The sequence below is a fragment of the Diachasma alloeum genome, unplaced genomic scaffold (genome assembly GCF_001412515.2).
Source record: "Diachasma alloeum isolate Michigan unplaced genomic scaffold, Dall2.0 Dall_scaffold_00401, whole genome shotgun sequence".
In the NCBI taxonomy this organism is placed as follows: Eukaryota; Metazoa; Arthropoda; class Insecta; order Hymenoptera; family Braconidae; genus Diachasma; species Diachasma alloeum.
In genome coordinates, this window is record NW_021680540.1 from 157,490 (window position 1) to 172,743 (window position 15,254).

General features: G+C 43.4%; 2 protein-coding genes across 3 annotated transcripts in view; both read right to left on the reverse strand.

Annotated features, from left to right (window-relative positions):
• The window catches only part of LOC107042000, a 24,673-nt gene extending 10,758 nt beyond the window's left edge, over positions 1–13,915 (reverse strand). Inside the window, exon 1 of the mRNA XM_015262847.2 lies at positions 13,595–13,915. Within this exon, the coding sequence (XP_015118333.1) occupies positions 13,595–13,899 (305 nt within the window). The 5' untranslated portion in view covers positions 13,900–13,915. The remainder of the gene's footprint in view (positions 1–13,594) is intronic.
• A 143-nt stretch (positions 13,916–14,058) lies between these two features.
• LOC107042016 (zinc finger CCCH domain-containing protein 18) overlaps positions 14,059–15,254 on the reverse strand; it is a 96,688-nt gene continuing 95,492 nt past the window's right edge. For both annotated transcript variants that reach the window (XM_015262879.2, XM_015262878.1), the window contains one exon: positions 14,059–14,973. In XM_015262879.2, the coding sequence (XP_015118365.1) occupies positions 14,818–14,973 (156 nt within the window). In that variant the 3' untranslated portion in view covers positions 14,059–14,817. The remainder of the gene's footprint in view (positions 14,974–15,254) is intronic.

The following is a 15,254-nucleotide window of genomic DNA, read 5'->3' on the forward strand; positions in this document are numbered from 1 at the left end:
TTTCAGCTCATTTAGACCAGCTTCTGCATCCGCCTTCGATATCGTCGCACAGCGCCACGGAGCTCAATTTGTTGACCAGCTCAGTCTCTGAAGCACTTAACGCACTCAAAGCTCTGGGACAACCTACTGATCAGTGGGATCCAGTGGTTGTCCATGGCATTGTCCATCGACTATCCAACAAGCTTCGTGAGGCGTGGGAAAACAAAATCGGGGCCTCATCGGAGTATCCTTCTCTGGAACAGCTGACCGAGTTTCTACAAGGTCGCTCCAGGGCGATAGAAACTTTAGAAGTTGGGTCTGGTCCTCTCAACTCAAGCTCGATGAAATCTTGCAGCCCAGCGTCCAATCTCGTCCTGCGTCGAAGTCCAGCGGCAAGGTCAACGCAGTGACTTCCAATCGGCCAGCTTACCAGCCGTCTCAGCAGCTTCAAGGTCCAGCGCGCAAACTACAGTCGACTCCAACTCAATCATGGACTGAGGCGGGCAGGTATCCCTGTTCGTACTGCAAGGGAGAGCACTATATCGCCTCTTGCAATCAATTCAAGAATATTTCGCCAGCTCGTCGACAGGAAGTCGTGGATCGTCTCTATCTGTGCTTCAACTGTTTGGGGAAGGACAGCATCAGGGTCTATCAGACCACTCGTAAGTGCTTCCAATGCCAGGAAAGGCACCATACCCTGCTGCATTTGGATCACTCCCGTCGTCGAGCTCAACGTGGTCCAGCATCTCAAGTTCTCAACGATGCAGCAGCGCAGCGCCCGAGTACTTCCGCTCCATTGACCAGCGTGCCTGTCGTGACGTATACTCTGTGACATGTTATTTTCCGTCACAAATAGCATTTGTTTATTCGACCGTTTCGCGTGTGGGTTTCTAATTTAAAAATCACCAGACGGGAAGTCACCAACCGACAGCGAGAGTCACGAGAGAGGTTCAGTATATTTTGTTAATTATTTTGTTTTGTATTGCCTTCTGTATTGTTTGAATCGAATCTGGCGTCGACATCGTGGGACTGAGGTGGCAACGTCTCCGGGAATCGTCAAGTGACTTCGGGACACTTCGAGTTCGTGATGAAAGCCTCATGGGTCTTCGGATTGCCAGAGGTCGCCAGCTCTCGGGCAACTCTAGGGGAAACGTGACGTAGGAGCCCGGCTGGTTCAATGTGGAAGGGGAAGTGAAGGATTTCACCAAGACCAGAAGGAGGTTGAGTTGAATCGTCCTTTGGGGACAGAATGGTCTGGAGAATGATTTGGAAGGATGTCAGAGGACATTTGGATTTATTTGATACTCTGGGATAAATTGTTTTTGATTAAATAACGTCTGAGAAGTTACTGCGCATGCGCCGACGGACTTGGTTCGGCCATGTGAGCGACAGAGTCTAGTTGTTTGGAAACTGTTTGGAGGAGTGAACGGAACGAGCAGTCAATGAGCGTCGTTGCCGCGTTTTCACGGTCCAGCGTGGTGTCGCTGGGAAAACGAACCTCACTTCCCGTTTGGGCTACTCACTTCGATTGCGTTAATTTCGGAGTTTTGGGGAGCCTGAAGGCGCTCTGGACGGAGAAATAAACCTGTGGAAGAAGCCCCGAGTGGATTTGTCTGGAGAAAGGTCCCGAAGACTCGGATTTGAGGAGTTTTTGGAGACGTTTTCCGGAGACATCGAGGTGGACTGCTGGGTGAGCGGGATGGCTACAACTCTGTATGACGCATCTGTGTGAATTTGTCGTGAGTAGGACTCTGGCCAATTTTAGAGTTTTGAATAGATGTTCTGTGCATCTTAGTCCCGTAGGACTTTTAGAGTTTCGAAATAATTGCCAGATAGAGTCCTGGTCACTCTGATCAGTAACTGATTAGTCTCTTTTGTCTCTCTCGTGCGTATCCGGGATTATTGTTTGATCATTCGATTTCGGTTGTCTTGCGACATTGAGTCATTTCGTAGAGTTTCGGGCTCTCGTGGTTCATGTTGAGAGTGACAATTATTTTATGAATATTTTATTTTTGAAACGATGCTTGGAAAATTAGTTAGTGTTGCGTCTAAATGAATTTGTGTTAGATGAACACTCTCGCTGTCGGTTAATATTCAGTGAAGGACATTGAACGTAGGTCTTTTGTATCTCGTGACCTTGCTTCGTTTCGCTGGCCCGTTGTCTTGAGTTTTCGTATTTGTTTCGGACAGCCAGCTTTACTTGTCATGTAGACAAATTCTTGGGTTTCGATCGTTCAGTGATGTTCAATCTACATGATTATTGTTGACAATATTTTGATTCTGGTTTTATTTTTCTCTTTGACATTGTTTATTCTTGACTTTTTGGGATGGTTAGATCTTTCAATTTAACTATGGGAATCTCTTTTGACTAAATTGACTAAGTATCTTACTTCTTTATTTTCCTATCAGAATTCTTTATTCCTTGGACAATTGTAGAATTTTTTTTTTTTACGGACAATTGTAGAATCAGTACCTATCGAAGCCTCATGATCGTTGATCGATCGAAACAACCAAAGGGGGTTTTTCAAAGAAATTGATTTGTTTTATTTGTATCGAGTCATCTAAGTCTGATTAAATATTGTGATTTTCTCCCGTAATCTTGAGTTAAATTTATTTAATTGGTCAATACCTAGTCACACTTTAATCTAAGCTTCACCAGTGACCTTCACGCCGTTCTTCGGTCGGAGTTAGCAGGAGACCGTTTCGAAGCTTGGGATTCTTCTGGAAATTTTGTTTTTGACTGTTCGTTTCGTTCCAGTGGTCGCTCTGGTAATAACGACCTGGCGCTCGACTTATTTATTGTTTCAGGGTTGTCGTGCGTCGAAGGGCTACGTAGTGGATCGAGGGTTCCGTGAACCTCAGGAAATTACGTCACAACTCATACCGGTGACTCTACTCAGGCTGTCTTCAGCTCATCCTCAGGCTTGAAGCGGACCGTCCCAAGCGTCGATTTCTTGTTCGGCCCACAGTTGTTCTGCGCAAACCTCTCGGCCTGGAGTCTTTCTCGCAACTTGTTTAGCTCTTCTCATTAGCGATTATTGCCCTCCGCATCAAGTTCGACTCTTGGTCGATTCAGGCTCCGAACTCTCGCTCTCCTCAGATAAGCTAGTTCGGAAGTTAAATTTAAAGAAAACTCGTAGTTCCATCTACATTACAGGAATGGGAGGATCATCGTTTGGGACAACGTCCGGCGAAGTACATCTCACGCTACAATCAATCCACTCAGAGNCCCTCCGCATCAAGTTCGACTCTTGGTCGATTCAGGCTCCGAACTCTCGCTCTCCTCAGATAAGCTAGTTCGGAAGTTAAATTTAAAGAAAACTCGTAGTTCCATCTACATTACAGGAATGGGAGGATCATCGTTTGGGACAACGTCCGGCGAAGTACATCTCACGCTCCAATCAATCCACTCAGAGGAACGCATTGAAGTTACAGCTCACTCTCTTGATCGTCTCACCTCAACGCTACCGTCCTTCTCAGCAAAGGGCCTTAAGTGGGATCATATCGAGGATTTAGAGCTTGCTGATCCTCATTTTCGAGTTTCTGCACCAGTTGACCTTCTCGTCGTTGCTGATGTTTTTGGTCAGGTCATTAAGCCCAACGTGATTAGAGGAGGGGTTCAGGCTCCACTCGCTCAACTCACCAGCTTTGGCTGGATTGTTTTCGGACCAGCGGGACCTGATCAACCAGCATCTTGCTTTTCTCATCTCCTCAGCGTATCGAACGACGAGCTCAACGACCTTCTCACCAAGTTTTGGGTTCAGGAGGAAATTCCTGGGTGCATTGACGCGAGTCTCCCAAAGGAAGAATTGGAGTGTGAACATCACTTCCGTCAGACTCACTCAAGGGATAGCTCAGGTCGATATGTCGTTCGTTTGCCCTTCTCAGCTCCAGTTTCGTCGGATGCTCGGTAGAATCTTAAAAGATGCACGCTTTCTCCAGCTCTACTCTGACTTTCTCAAGGAATATGAAGATTTCGACCATATGAGATTAGTAACTCGCTCAACTCATCGCTCTTCGTCTTCGGTTCAGGCGGAAACCGCTTGTCAATCTGACGAGATGACCTTAGCACATGAAGCGCAAGCTTCAGGAGGGTTAAGGGTCTCTGAAGGGCTTTAGATAGTGCCGTCTGACGCTCACAGGAGTTACTATTTACCTCATCCTGGTGTAGTCAGAGAGAGCAGTGAAACGACGAAACTGAGAGTAGTGTTCAACGGATCAGCAAAGACCAGCTCAGGGAACTCACTCAACAGCATTCTCCACACAGAAGCCAAGTTGCAAAGAGATATCTCGGACGTGCTGCTCTGGTCAAGACAGCACAAAGTCATCTTCATGACGGACATCACCAAGATGTTCCGCCAGATCAGAGTTCATAAGGATGACTGGCCCCTGCAGCAGACTTTATGGACCAACTCAAGTGGGGAAACAGTCACGTATCAATTGACAATAGTCACATACGGCACAAGATCAGCTCCGTTTTTCGCAAATCGTGTTCTTCTTCAGCTGGCTGAGGATGAAGGACATCGGTTCCCTTTGGCCGTCTCGCCCATCGTGAAAGGAAGATACGTTGACGACGTCTGTGGAGGTGCAGACACGCATGACCAACTCGTTAGGACCGCTCAAGAAGTTCGTGATCTCTGTGCTGCTGGAGGAATGCCTCTGGCAAAATGGCATAGTAATAGCCCAGCGTTACTCCAGTGGCTCGCTCCTGATAGTGCCTCCAATGACCAGCGAGTTTATGAGGATTCGGAGACCCGGATTCTTGGTTTGTCGTGACAGCCCAGCTCGGATAACTTCGTCTTCTCAAGTCGGACCAGCGATGAATCGAGGTTTCTAAGAGGAACATCCTCTCAGAGATCGATCAGATATATGACCCGCTCGGATTTGTATCTTCTGTCGTGATCAGAGGAAAACTGCTCATGCAGGAGACTTGGATTCGTAAGCTCGGCTGGGATGAGGAAGTCCCAGAACAAGTAGCTCAGCGTTGGAAAAGTTTTCGGAATGATCTCACTCTGCTCTCGAAGTTATCTGTTCCAAGATGGTTAGGCCTGCTCCAGAATTCGTCGATTGAAATCCATAGATTTTCAGATGCTTCTGTTCTCGCGATGTCAGCCGTCGTCTATCTCAAGGTCTTTAATGATAACTAGCGAACGGGCGCTTCGCGCCCGTCGCTAGATTATATTATATTATGTTAATTTATTTTATTGTTTTCTTTCCAATTTTTCTTTGCGGTTAGATTAAATTAAATTTATTGGATTCTAATCCCATTGTAGTACACAAATTGTGGGAACAGTTTTTTTCATTTTTAAATGAAGAGATAATTATGTTAAATGATAAGGAGAGTATTGATACTTTTTTTGGGATGATGATCTATATATTTTTCACAATTACCTATTGTTCAAAAATTTCTTTATGTACTACATTTTTCATATAACTATTTCATCCTTCCTATCATATAACTTTACATCTTTCATTTTTTTTAGATGCCGAAAAAATATCAATATGTTCCCTTTCTATGATCTAATTTCAATGGAAGAAAGTGAAAAAAAAAGAGATACGTAATCAGTAAGAAAATAAAAATTTAGATTTTTCAATGTCTCCGGAAAGTTTTAAAATTAATATATTTTTTCAAATAATGGAAGAATACCCATCAATTCAATTTCTATCCTCACATTTTGATGGAATACATTAAAAAAATAGCAAAGAATAAAAATCGGAGAAAAAAATTTTTATCGGATTAATATAATGTAATGAAGAGCCTCGTATTACATTTGCCTGCTCAAAAACGAAAGTAGCTCCTCTCAAACGGCTGACAATCCCCAGGCTAGAGCTTACAGCTGCGGTTATGCTTGCCAAACTCGTAAAGTACATCAAAGAAGAGCTCAATCTCTCGAACGCTCCGACTCATCAGTTGCACTTACGTGGATCAACTCACACCCGTCCAGATGGAAGGAATTCGTAAGAAACCGTGTCCAGCTCATACAAGAGACCTCGCGAGCTCGATGGAAACTCGTTCCTGGCAAGAAAAACCCAGCTGATTGCGCATCTCGTGGGCTAACCACAGCTCAGCTCTCTTCACATGAACTCTGGTGGCACGGACCACCATGGCTCATGAAAAGCTCATCGTCTTGGCCATCTCTAGAGCTCGCTTCAGTGGCATCAGCAGATCTTGAGGAGAAACCTGGTGTCATTCTCAACGTGAACGCCCAGGGCCCAGAGATCTGGGATTTAGTTCATCGCTATTCTTCACTCAGCAAACTGCGCCGAATTATGGCCATCTGCCAACGCATCGTTACTCGTCTCAGAAGAATTTCTGGATCATCGTTAGCAACAGCTCTGAATCCTGGTGACATCGAGCAAGCCCGACTGCTCTGGGTCAAGCTCACTCAGTCTGCGCACTTCTCAGCTGAGTTTACGACCTTGTCCAGAGGGCAACGTCTTAGTTCATCTCACTCACTCACTCGATTGACAGCGTTTCTGGATCACCGGGGAGTTCTACGCGTTGGAGGACGCCTGAAATTTGCTCAGCTCGACTTCGAAAATAAGCATCAGATCATCGTACCTCGGGATTCTCAGTTCGCTCAGCTCATCATTCGAGATGCCCATCTCAGGACTCTGCATGGAGGAACGCAGCTCACTCTCGGTCAACTCAGACGGTCTTACTGGATCCTCGGTGGAAAAGCCCTGGTAAGATCATTTATCCTGAAGTGCGTTCCATGCGCCAGACAACGAGGGATCAGAGTTCAACAGCTCATGGGCCAGCTCCCAGTTGCTCGTCTCACCCCTGGCCAAGCGTTCCTCAACACTGGAGTTGACTACGCCGGACCAGTGTCGCTCCGCTCATGGAAAGGACGTGGTCACAAGTCGCACAAGGGATGGCTCGCGATTTTCGTCTACATGACCACGTCCACAGTCCATATTGAGGTTGTCTCAGATTACGCAGCCGATGGATTCATCGCTGCGGAACGCACTTCTTGGGAGCCGACAAGGAGTTGAAGAAGCTCTTCTCGACGGCGTCTAAGGGGTCGGACAAACTAGCCCAGCTCTTGCTCAGCGACGGAACCAGATGGTCTTTTAACCCTCTAGGTGCACCACACTTTGGAGGCAAATGGGAAGCCGCGGTAAAGTCGGTGAAGTTCCATCTCAAACGAACGATCGATGATACTCTTTTGACCTACGAGAAACTCACTACTTTACTCGCGCAAATCGAAACTGTACTCAATTCGCGACCACTGGAACCGCTATCAGAAGATCCTAATGACGTTAGCGCGCTCACACCAGGTCATTTTCTGATTGGCCAGGCGTTGACCTCGGTTCCTGACCCTTCGCTGGAGCATTTGAACGTCGCTCGTCTATCTCGTTGGCAGCTCATCCAGCAGAAGGTTCAGTACTTCTGGACGCGGTGGTCCACTAGCTACCTTCAGCATCTACAGTCCATCTCGAAGTGGCACCACCCATCTCACATCAGAATTGGTTCCATAATCCTTCTCACCGACAAGAGATTCCCACCAACGAAGTGGCGTCTCGCTCGAGTCATCCCTTTCCACCCTGGTAGAGATGGACTCGCCAGGGTGGTCACCATCAAGACGTCCAGCTCTACGCTTCAGAGGCCCATCTCCAAACTGGCTCTACTGCTCATCTCGACCAATGATGTGTAAGACCTTCTCGTCCTGCGTTCGCTCATCTCAACAACTGGAGTCGTCTTCAACTTCATTCTCGACCAGACCTAGGCGACGATTTACGACCTTCGTCTTCTAACCTGGCCGCTGAGTGGAAGTGGGTCTGCTGAGGTCTGCGGAATTTACGCCTCCAACGATCTTGGGTGTACTCGCACCTTGACCATCGCAGACGAACTCCAGTGGTGAAGTCGCCCTTCGAGAAATTATTGGTCTGAGCACGATTAATCTCTTTTTGTTACAGACCTGCGCAAAGAGGTGTCAGCGCCTGCTGACGGCGGGGGAGAATGTTCGGTTTTCCACCGAATTGTTTTTCCTCACACACACGCACACTTGCATGCTTGCATGGCTTCCCACGACTGACCTGTGCAACCGACTTAAATGACCAGTGGCCACTCACCTCTGACACCTGAGGCGCCACTTGATGGACAGGTGTCCAGTGAACGCCCCCATTTAAATTGGGGTACGTTTGGACCCTCGATGATCGCCACCTGCCACCCTGCGGTCCTTTAATCGGCCTCATTTGCATTTCGGCCATCGTACACTGTACTTAGTCTTCTCCGAATTGCTCTCTTATTTGTATTGAGTTCCGCGTATAATTGCTCTGCGCTTTAAGTTCTGTGAATTGCTTAATAATATTGTGACCCTCGCTAATATTCTTGACCTTCTCAATTAATTAAATCTAACAAGTGTATTTTTTGACTTTCATTTATATTAAATTGACTTCGTTGACCAACGTGCACGTGTGGTGATTTGTGGACCTTCTCCCGCTCCCATTAAAATCCACTCGAATTTCGCCCATCTCTCGCAAGTTCCGCGAAAATCAGATCCAGCATCGAACAAGCTTCACTCCCGATCGTACTCTGTCCTTACAGAGACTTTGCAAAGCGCTCAAGCCCTAAAACTGCAGGGTAAGCAGTCCCATAATTCGCCCTGACCAACACAGTCATATGTCATCATTGACACAGACTAATACAGTCAAACAGCTTCTTCAGAGGAAACTGAACTCAGGTGGCACCGTGACACCGCTGACCATAATGTCTAAATGACACCATGTGACTGCTGAGCTTATATCTGGATCACAGGAAAGAGAAATCATATTCCTCTTTCCCATGATCTTCTTATTTCGACCGAATGTCTCTTAATATTATTCTAATCGACGTATTGATCGGTCTCAATACGTCACACTCCCCTGATAAAACTATTGTTACCATAGACTACAACTAGGTCATAATAGTAATAAAACTAAAAGACTTCATACAAGTCTGTGCCTTATGGGCCTCGTCTTATGCCAGAAGGGCTATCAAGTCCCAGTCATATGGGCGAAAGGTTCTTTAGAACAGTTGGTGTATGAGCATTTTATCCTAGCTAAGTTTTCATTGTCGATGCTAATGCAATTAAGTTGCATAGACTTAAATATTTTCATAAACTTGGGTGCTTTATGAGCTTTATGAGTAAAGGTGTACATAATTTTGGACTCAACTGCTAAAGACAATCGATCGAACCGTTACAAAAGTTTCCTTCTCAGACATAAGTTTTTTTTTTAATTTTTGGACCTCACATTAGGTGACAATTTATATTATATTCCAATTTTCCCCAATATTTAGATACCGTACTACTCTCCCACTAATTCCAAAATCAGTCCCCCGAAGAGACTGATGAATAGTGTTTTTTTGTGTATCCACGTTTGGTTTTTGAATTTTCGCTTCAAGATGCAAATTAAAGGATTCTCTGCTTCTTCCTCTTCAAAATCGTATCGTTAACGGACTTGACAACTGTTGTTTTTTTTTTCTTCATTGAAATTGGCGAAACACAATCATTTACAATAGGTATGATTTCAAAATTTTCCGATTTGACTTTACGCTCTAATAGTTACTTTAGATCATCAGATTTGTTCTTTCAGGGTCCGTGTTTTTGAACTTCTTCCGATAACGATGGAACAACTATTATTTTTCTCAAAGTGTAAGATGTTTGTAGTTTGGCTAATCTTTATAATCGCCGACATTTCTCTTAATTTTCAGATGTTAATAAAAACAAATTTTTTTTTGTTGTTCACAAGAATGTCTCACAAGACTACAGTTCAAATTTTCCGTGCGCGATTAGCATTATAATTTTGGTTTCTTACCGATAACGATGGAACAAAGTTGAGAAATGTGTCCCATACTTATCTCTCTCTGAGAGTACCCCTTCCCCACTAAGACCAAAATTACTCTCCTGAGTAATCGCTAGTGGAGACGATTTCCGCTGTTGTTGGCTGATTATAAATCAGCTCTTGGCGATGAATCCCCAGGATCACGTTGCCGACGCCTTCTCTTGCAGTGACGAGCATCCACTGTTCCTCTGGATACTTCACCGTCCTCACTCCATGAGAACGATAAGCCTTCTTTCAATTCACAGTGATAATTACGTGAGATATGTAGTCCAGCTATCGTTTTAGAAGCGCTCAGATCAGCTAATGGAAATGATCCTCCGGGATCAAATGACCAAGGCCTTATCGGCCCGTTTTCTCCACTCACTGCATTTTGAATCACTGCACTCCTCACAACACTAAGTTTCAGTGGCTCTTTGGACCCATTCCGAAATGACACATCTTCATTTGTGAAATTCACTTCTAATGAATAAATTTTCCTGTCCTCACTGACTATTCCACTTTTGTCCTTTTGTCCTTTTTGCCAAATTCAGATTTTAACATTAGTTTTCCACTGTTGAAAACTTTATCTTCCCCCTCCGTTTCACTGTTCATATTGGGGTTTGCATCTCCCCCTATTTTTCCACTGCACTCAACCATTTCCTCACTGCCTCGAGGTCTCGATTCTCTTGCTTCGGTCTCGGCCACATGGAGTAGCCTCGCTCCGCTATTTCTGCGAGTTGTTCATAACGATCATCTAATGAAGGTACTCTTTCTCCACTTATTCCGAAATTGATGGTCGGAATAGTTAATAGTGAGGCTTTTTCACTTAATCCGAAAGGTGAATCAGGTGGGGCCTGTCGATAGACTATAGCTTCGACAGCTGAGACATCAACTGACGCTCGCGTTCCTCTTGGATCAAGCAACCGATGCCTTGTCTCCGAACCTTCCTCGTCTCCATAGAATAGTGCAGGCCCACTAACATAAATATCCGACTATTTTGCAACCATGTCTTCTGCGATTTTATCGTATTTAGATGTCTGCGGCGCCGGTTTCTCGACAGTCTTTGTGAGAGATTGTTGCCAGCGTCGCCCATAAATTTGATCCCAATGGTCGGTCATACTTGCACCTTGCATTATTCGAACTGGAGGGTTGACCTTGTTGATTTGTTCTGTTGGAATCCCTGACTCCCAAGATGCAAATGTATTTCTAATGATTGAACCTGCATATGGCGGATATTCTGGAGCTTTTGCAGTGTCCCATGGTGTGTACGTCATGCGATACTCTTCTGAGATGGTCAACCCATTCGATGTCATGCTCCAACCTTCTTGACGTTGTTGTTCATTCTTTATGACGGTTGAGGAGAAGTACGATGGAATCCACCCTCCAAAACTGATGAAAGCATGTGATTCCATGGCAATAATTGTAGGGGGTAAATTTTTGATGTCATCCAAACGCTTGGATATTTGCGGTAGCGTCCTCTCGTCGTTGGAAAATCTCGTCCGTTTTCTTGGATTTAGCAGCTGCCCGTTAGCCGCGTACTATATCGAGCTGTATCCTTGCTGATTTAGTACCCTGTGTTTCAAAAGCCTTCTTCCGACTGACGATCCTCAACGCACCAACGAAGTCGCCTCACGACTTCTGATTCAGGAAATTCACCGATTTCACGTTATTCCATGGCAAATTCAACATTACCAGGTTCCAAATTTTGGACTCTCTTGCGCACTATACCGAACCCACTTAATTTCCTCGTATAATCCTTCAGTTCCCACCGCTCGTCACATAAAAATTTTCATAAAACTTTAGTTCTCGCACTCCATTTCTCGAAATGTGTGCCAACTAGTTGGGCGCTAATGTGAGATTTCGAGTTTAACCCCGAGTTAAAATCAGGTAAATAGAGCTGTTTTCTTTTTATCTTCCTTATATTTGTCTTCACTTCGACTGGGCTAGCTTCCGCGGTGAGCTCATGGGGGATTCGCTCACTTCGGTCTATTGTGGGATATTGGATCTTGGGAAGTTAGTTCTCATTGAAACACCGAGTGTAATTGGTAAAAGCTATAATGAACTATTTACTAAAATACACTACAGGGTTGGGATTTGGAGTTCGGTTTACGCGTTATTAAATGTGGAAGAGCTGGAAAGACCATCCAGCTTCACTCCCGATCGTACTCTGCCCTTACAGAGACTTTGCCAAGTGCTCAAGACCTAAAACTGCAGAGTAAGCAGTCCCACGATTTGCCCTGACCAATACAGTCATATGTCATCATTGACACAGACTAATACAGTCAAACAGCTTCTCCAGGGGAAACTGGACTCAGGTGCCACCGTGAGACCGCTGACCATGATGTCTAAATGACACCATGTGACTATTGAGCTTATGTCTGGATCACAGGAAAGAGAAATCATATACCTCTTTCGCATGATCTACTTATTTCGACCGAATGTCTCTTAATATTATTCTAATCGACGTATTGATCGGTCTCAATACGTCACAAAAAAAAATTTTTTTTGCAAATTTTCACAAAAACCACAGTAACGATTACTGCTATCGTCTTTGTCTTCGAACTCGGTCGATAGGGCATCTTAACCAATTTTTTAAGTCGTTATTTAACGAATTTGAAACATTTTTTTTAGTCATCGTAAAAAAACCGATTTTTGAAAAAATTCGAAAATTTTAAAAATGCGTTAATGAATTGAATTTCAATTAATGGCAGTAGATGGGGCTCAGTAAAACCTACATTTGAGAAAAAAAAGATTGAATTCCATTGTTGAGCTGGCAAATAATTGAAGAAAAACTTTGTTACATACGTACATACATACGTAAACACGTACGGACGCTGCCTAAAAATTGCATTTTCGGACTTTTTGGATCATAATGGGTTGATATAACACAAAAAATCAAAAACTTAAATTTGGTCGATTACAATGCTTCCATTCGGAAGCAAAAATAGTATATTTCGTCACTAGGCCGAAAGAAACTTTTCTGGCGAATATGAGTCTGCAGCCCGAGCCGAAGGCGAGGGCTGCAATCATATGAGCTAGAAAAGTTTTTTTTGGCCGTATGACGAACAGTATTTTTTGTTATGACGGCCGTAGGCAGAGATTCACGGACGCGGAGCGTCCGTGAAGCGTTGCCTCACGGCCGGAATGACAAAAAGCATACTTTACCATGAAATAAGTATTGAGAGAGCTACGGTTGTTCAGTTTCAACGGATTGAGAGCGCTTGAATTGGGCAGCGCAGTGAACGGCGGGGACAGCGCGCGACTTCATAAAAAAATGAATATCTCAACCATCAGTAAATGTTATTAAACAAAATTTGTACCCAACTTTCTCATCAATATTTCCCACAACATATTTTTTCAAATTTTTCAGGGTGGAACTTACATAACTATAACGGGTTTTCCAATTGTTTATTGGAAAAGTTGCAGTAATATTTACTTTTCCCGAGCGATATTTTTTTCATAACTAACCATCCTTTCCGAAAAAGAAAGCCCTTTTGAGTTTCCCACATAAAATGCGTAGTTATTGAGGTATAAATGTTCAAAAGTTTGTGGATTCATTACTCAACTAAATTCGTTGAAATAATGTGGAACGCCCCACATTTCAGTTCTTCAATTCTCCACTTTCGCTACAATGATTCAATTTACGTCCTATTGATCCTCATTATAAATAAATTTCCGATCACGAATTTGCCATTATTGCAGACATACATTTTCCATTGAAACCAACCCATCTCATGAGATCTCTATATCTATGAATATTAATAAAGTTGATTTGTAGGCAAAAAATGTACAAGAGAGCCTTACCCACCTAACCTTGAGAGTTTTCCTTCTTCGTCTCCTAAAAACACTCAAATTAACAAACTCCAAAGGATAAACAGAAACGAGCTCGAAGCACTCAATACTGGGATCAACTCCTGGCAAGCACGTGAATCCCTGATCCTTCCTAAAAACATCAGTGGCAATGATCAGCTTGGAAGAACTCAATGCCATGGTAACTTCCCTCACTCCCCGGCCGTCTCTTGTAGTCTCAGCGAACGGCGACTCGATGATAATTTTCTCATAGAAATCGTTGTACTCAGAGGAAAGTAATTTTTTAATTCTATTCTGGTCCATTTGATGATAAGAATTTACGAAATTTTGACATAAAAAACAAATCCAATAACCTCGACATTGATAAAGAATAGATAAAGAAAATAAAAAAATCAGTGTATCAAAGGATTTTCATAGAAAAGAAAACGGTAAAGGTTGGAAAGAATTGCCTGAAGTAAGCAATTATTCTGATAAATCTAATGTCTCTTTATTTTCCATCTCGAATAACTATACTACGGATGGGCAATGATTGAGATGTACAATTAAGCAGTTTTTTGAATAGTAATGACAATGATTCTAGATGAAATTGTTTTGTGCCAAGGCCTTAAATTTCTCATATATTTTAAGTACACAATTAAATTAATCATTACCGTATATCTTATTAATTGTTGGTAATAAATACTGTAAAAACACGTTTTATCATTAAATTCACATTTTGTGTATAAAAAATGAAATGAGAAAAATTAATTAATGACAATAAATGGTCTCATATACTCACGCAACAGCGCAAAAAAGATAGTACCAAATTTTGGTGTAAAAAATTTACAACGGCGATTAGATTATGCATTGTGTGGAAAGTACAGATTGCCTCCTCACCACAATCTTCATTCAATATTATATATCTTGGGTAACGAGATTAATCTATCTCATATAGTATAATGTCTATAGTACATCTAGATACTAGTGTATATGTATCCTCGAAAAATTCAGCCATCTTCTGAATCTCTATGACTATACTTTCATCTTTTAAAAGATTTTTCATCTCTAAACATTGTAGATTTTTTTCGAAAACTGTCCGAGTGGCCAGTTTACCACGATAATTATTTTTTCTCTAGCTAATCGTGGAGATATATTAAAAATTTGAGTATAAAACTCTTAAATTACATAGTGTTATCAATGTTGACTGTCTCGCTGATTGTTTGAGCAATGGTGATAACCACCTTATCGTGAGCCATTCTCAGGGCTGACTTTGATTGTTACTCTGTTGGCTAATGCTGCTGCTAGCTTCTCTACGTTGCTCTGGAGGAGGGTCACTGGACGCTCAGCGTCGGGACTCGATGATGTTTTGGCTGATGGCTGCGAGATTACTCCATTTTCCTGAAAATGTTAATTGCTAAATGAACAGACAGTTATTTTCAATCTTACTGATGATGATTGATAATATGAAAGTTGATGATTCATGAAGGGCTCGGATTGGTCGACACAATTAGCGGTGGGGGTGGGGGCGGGGCAGGGGATCGAGGAGGGGTGGGGGTGACTGAGTGGTGGTACAGGTATAAAGGGCGTGACCCAGGCAGTAGAGGTCATTCTGCAGCGTCTTCGAGTAGTAGCAACATGGAATTCTGTGACAAGCTTATGCGCCTGTTCGGTGTTGGCAA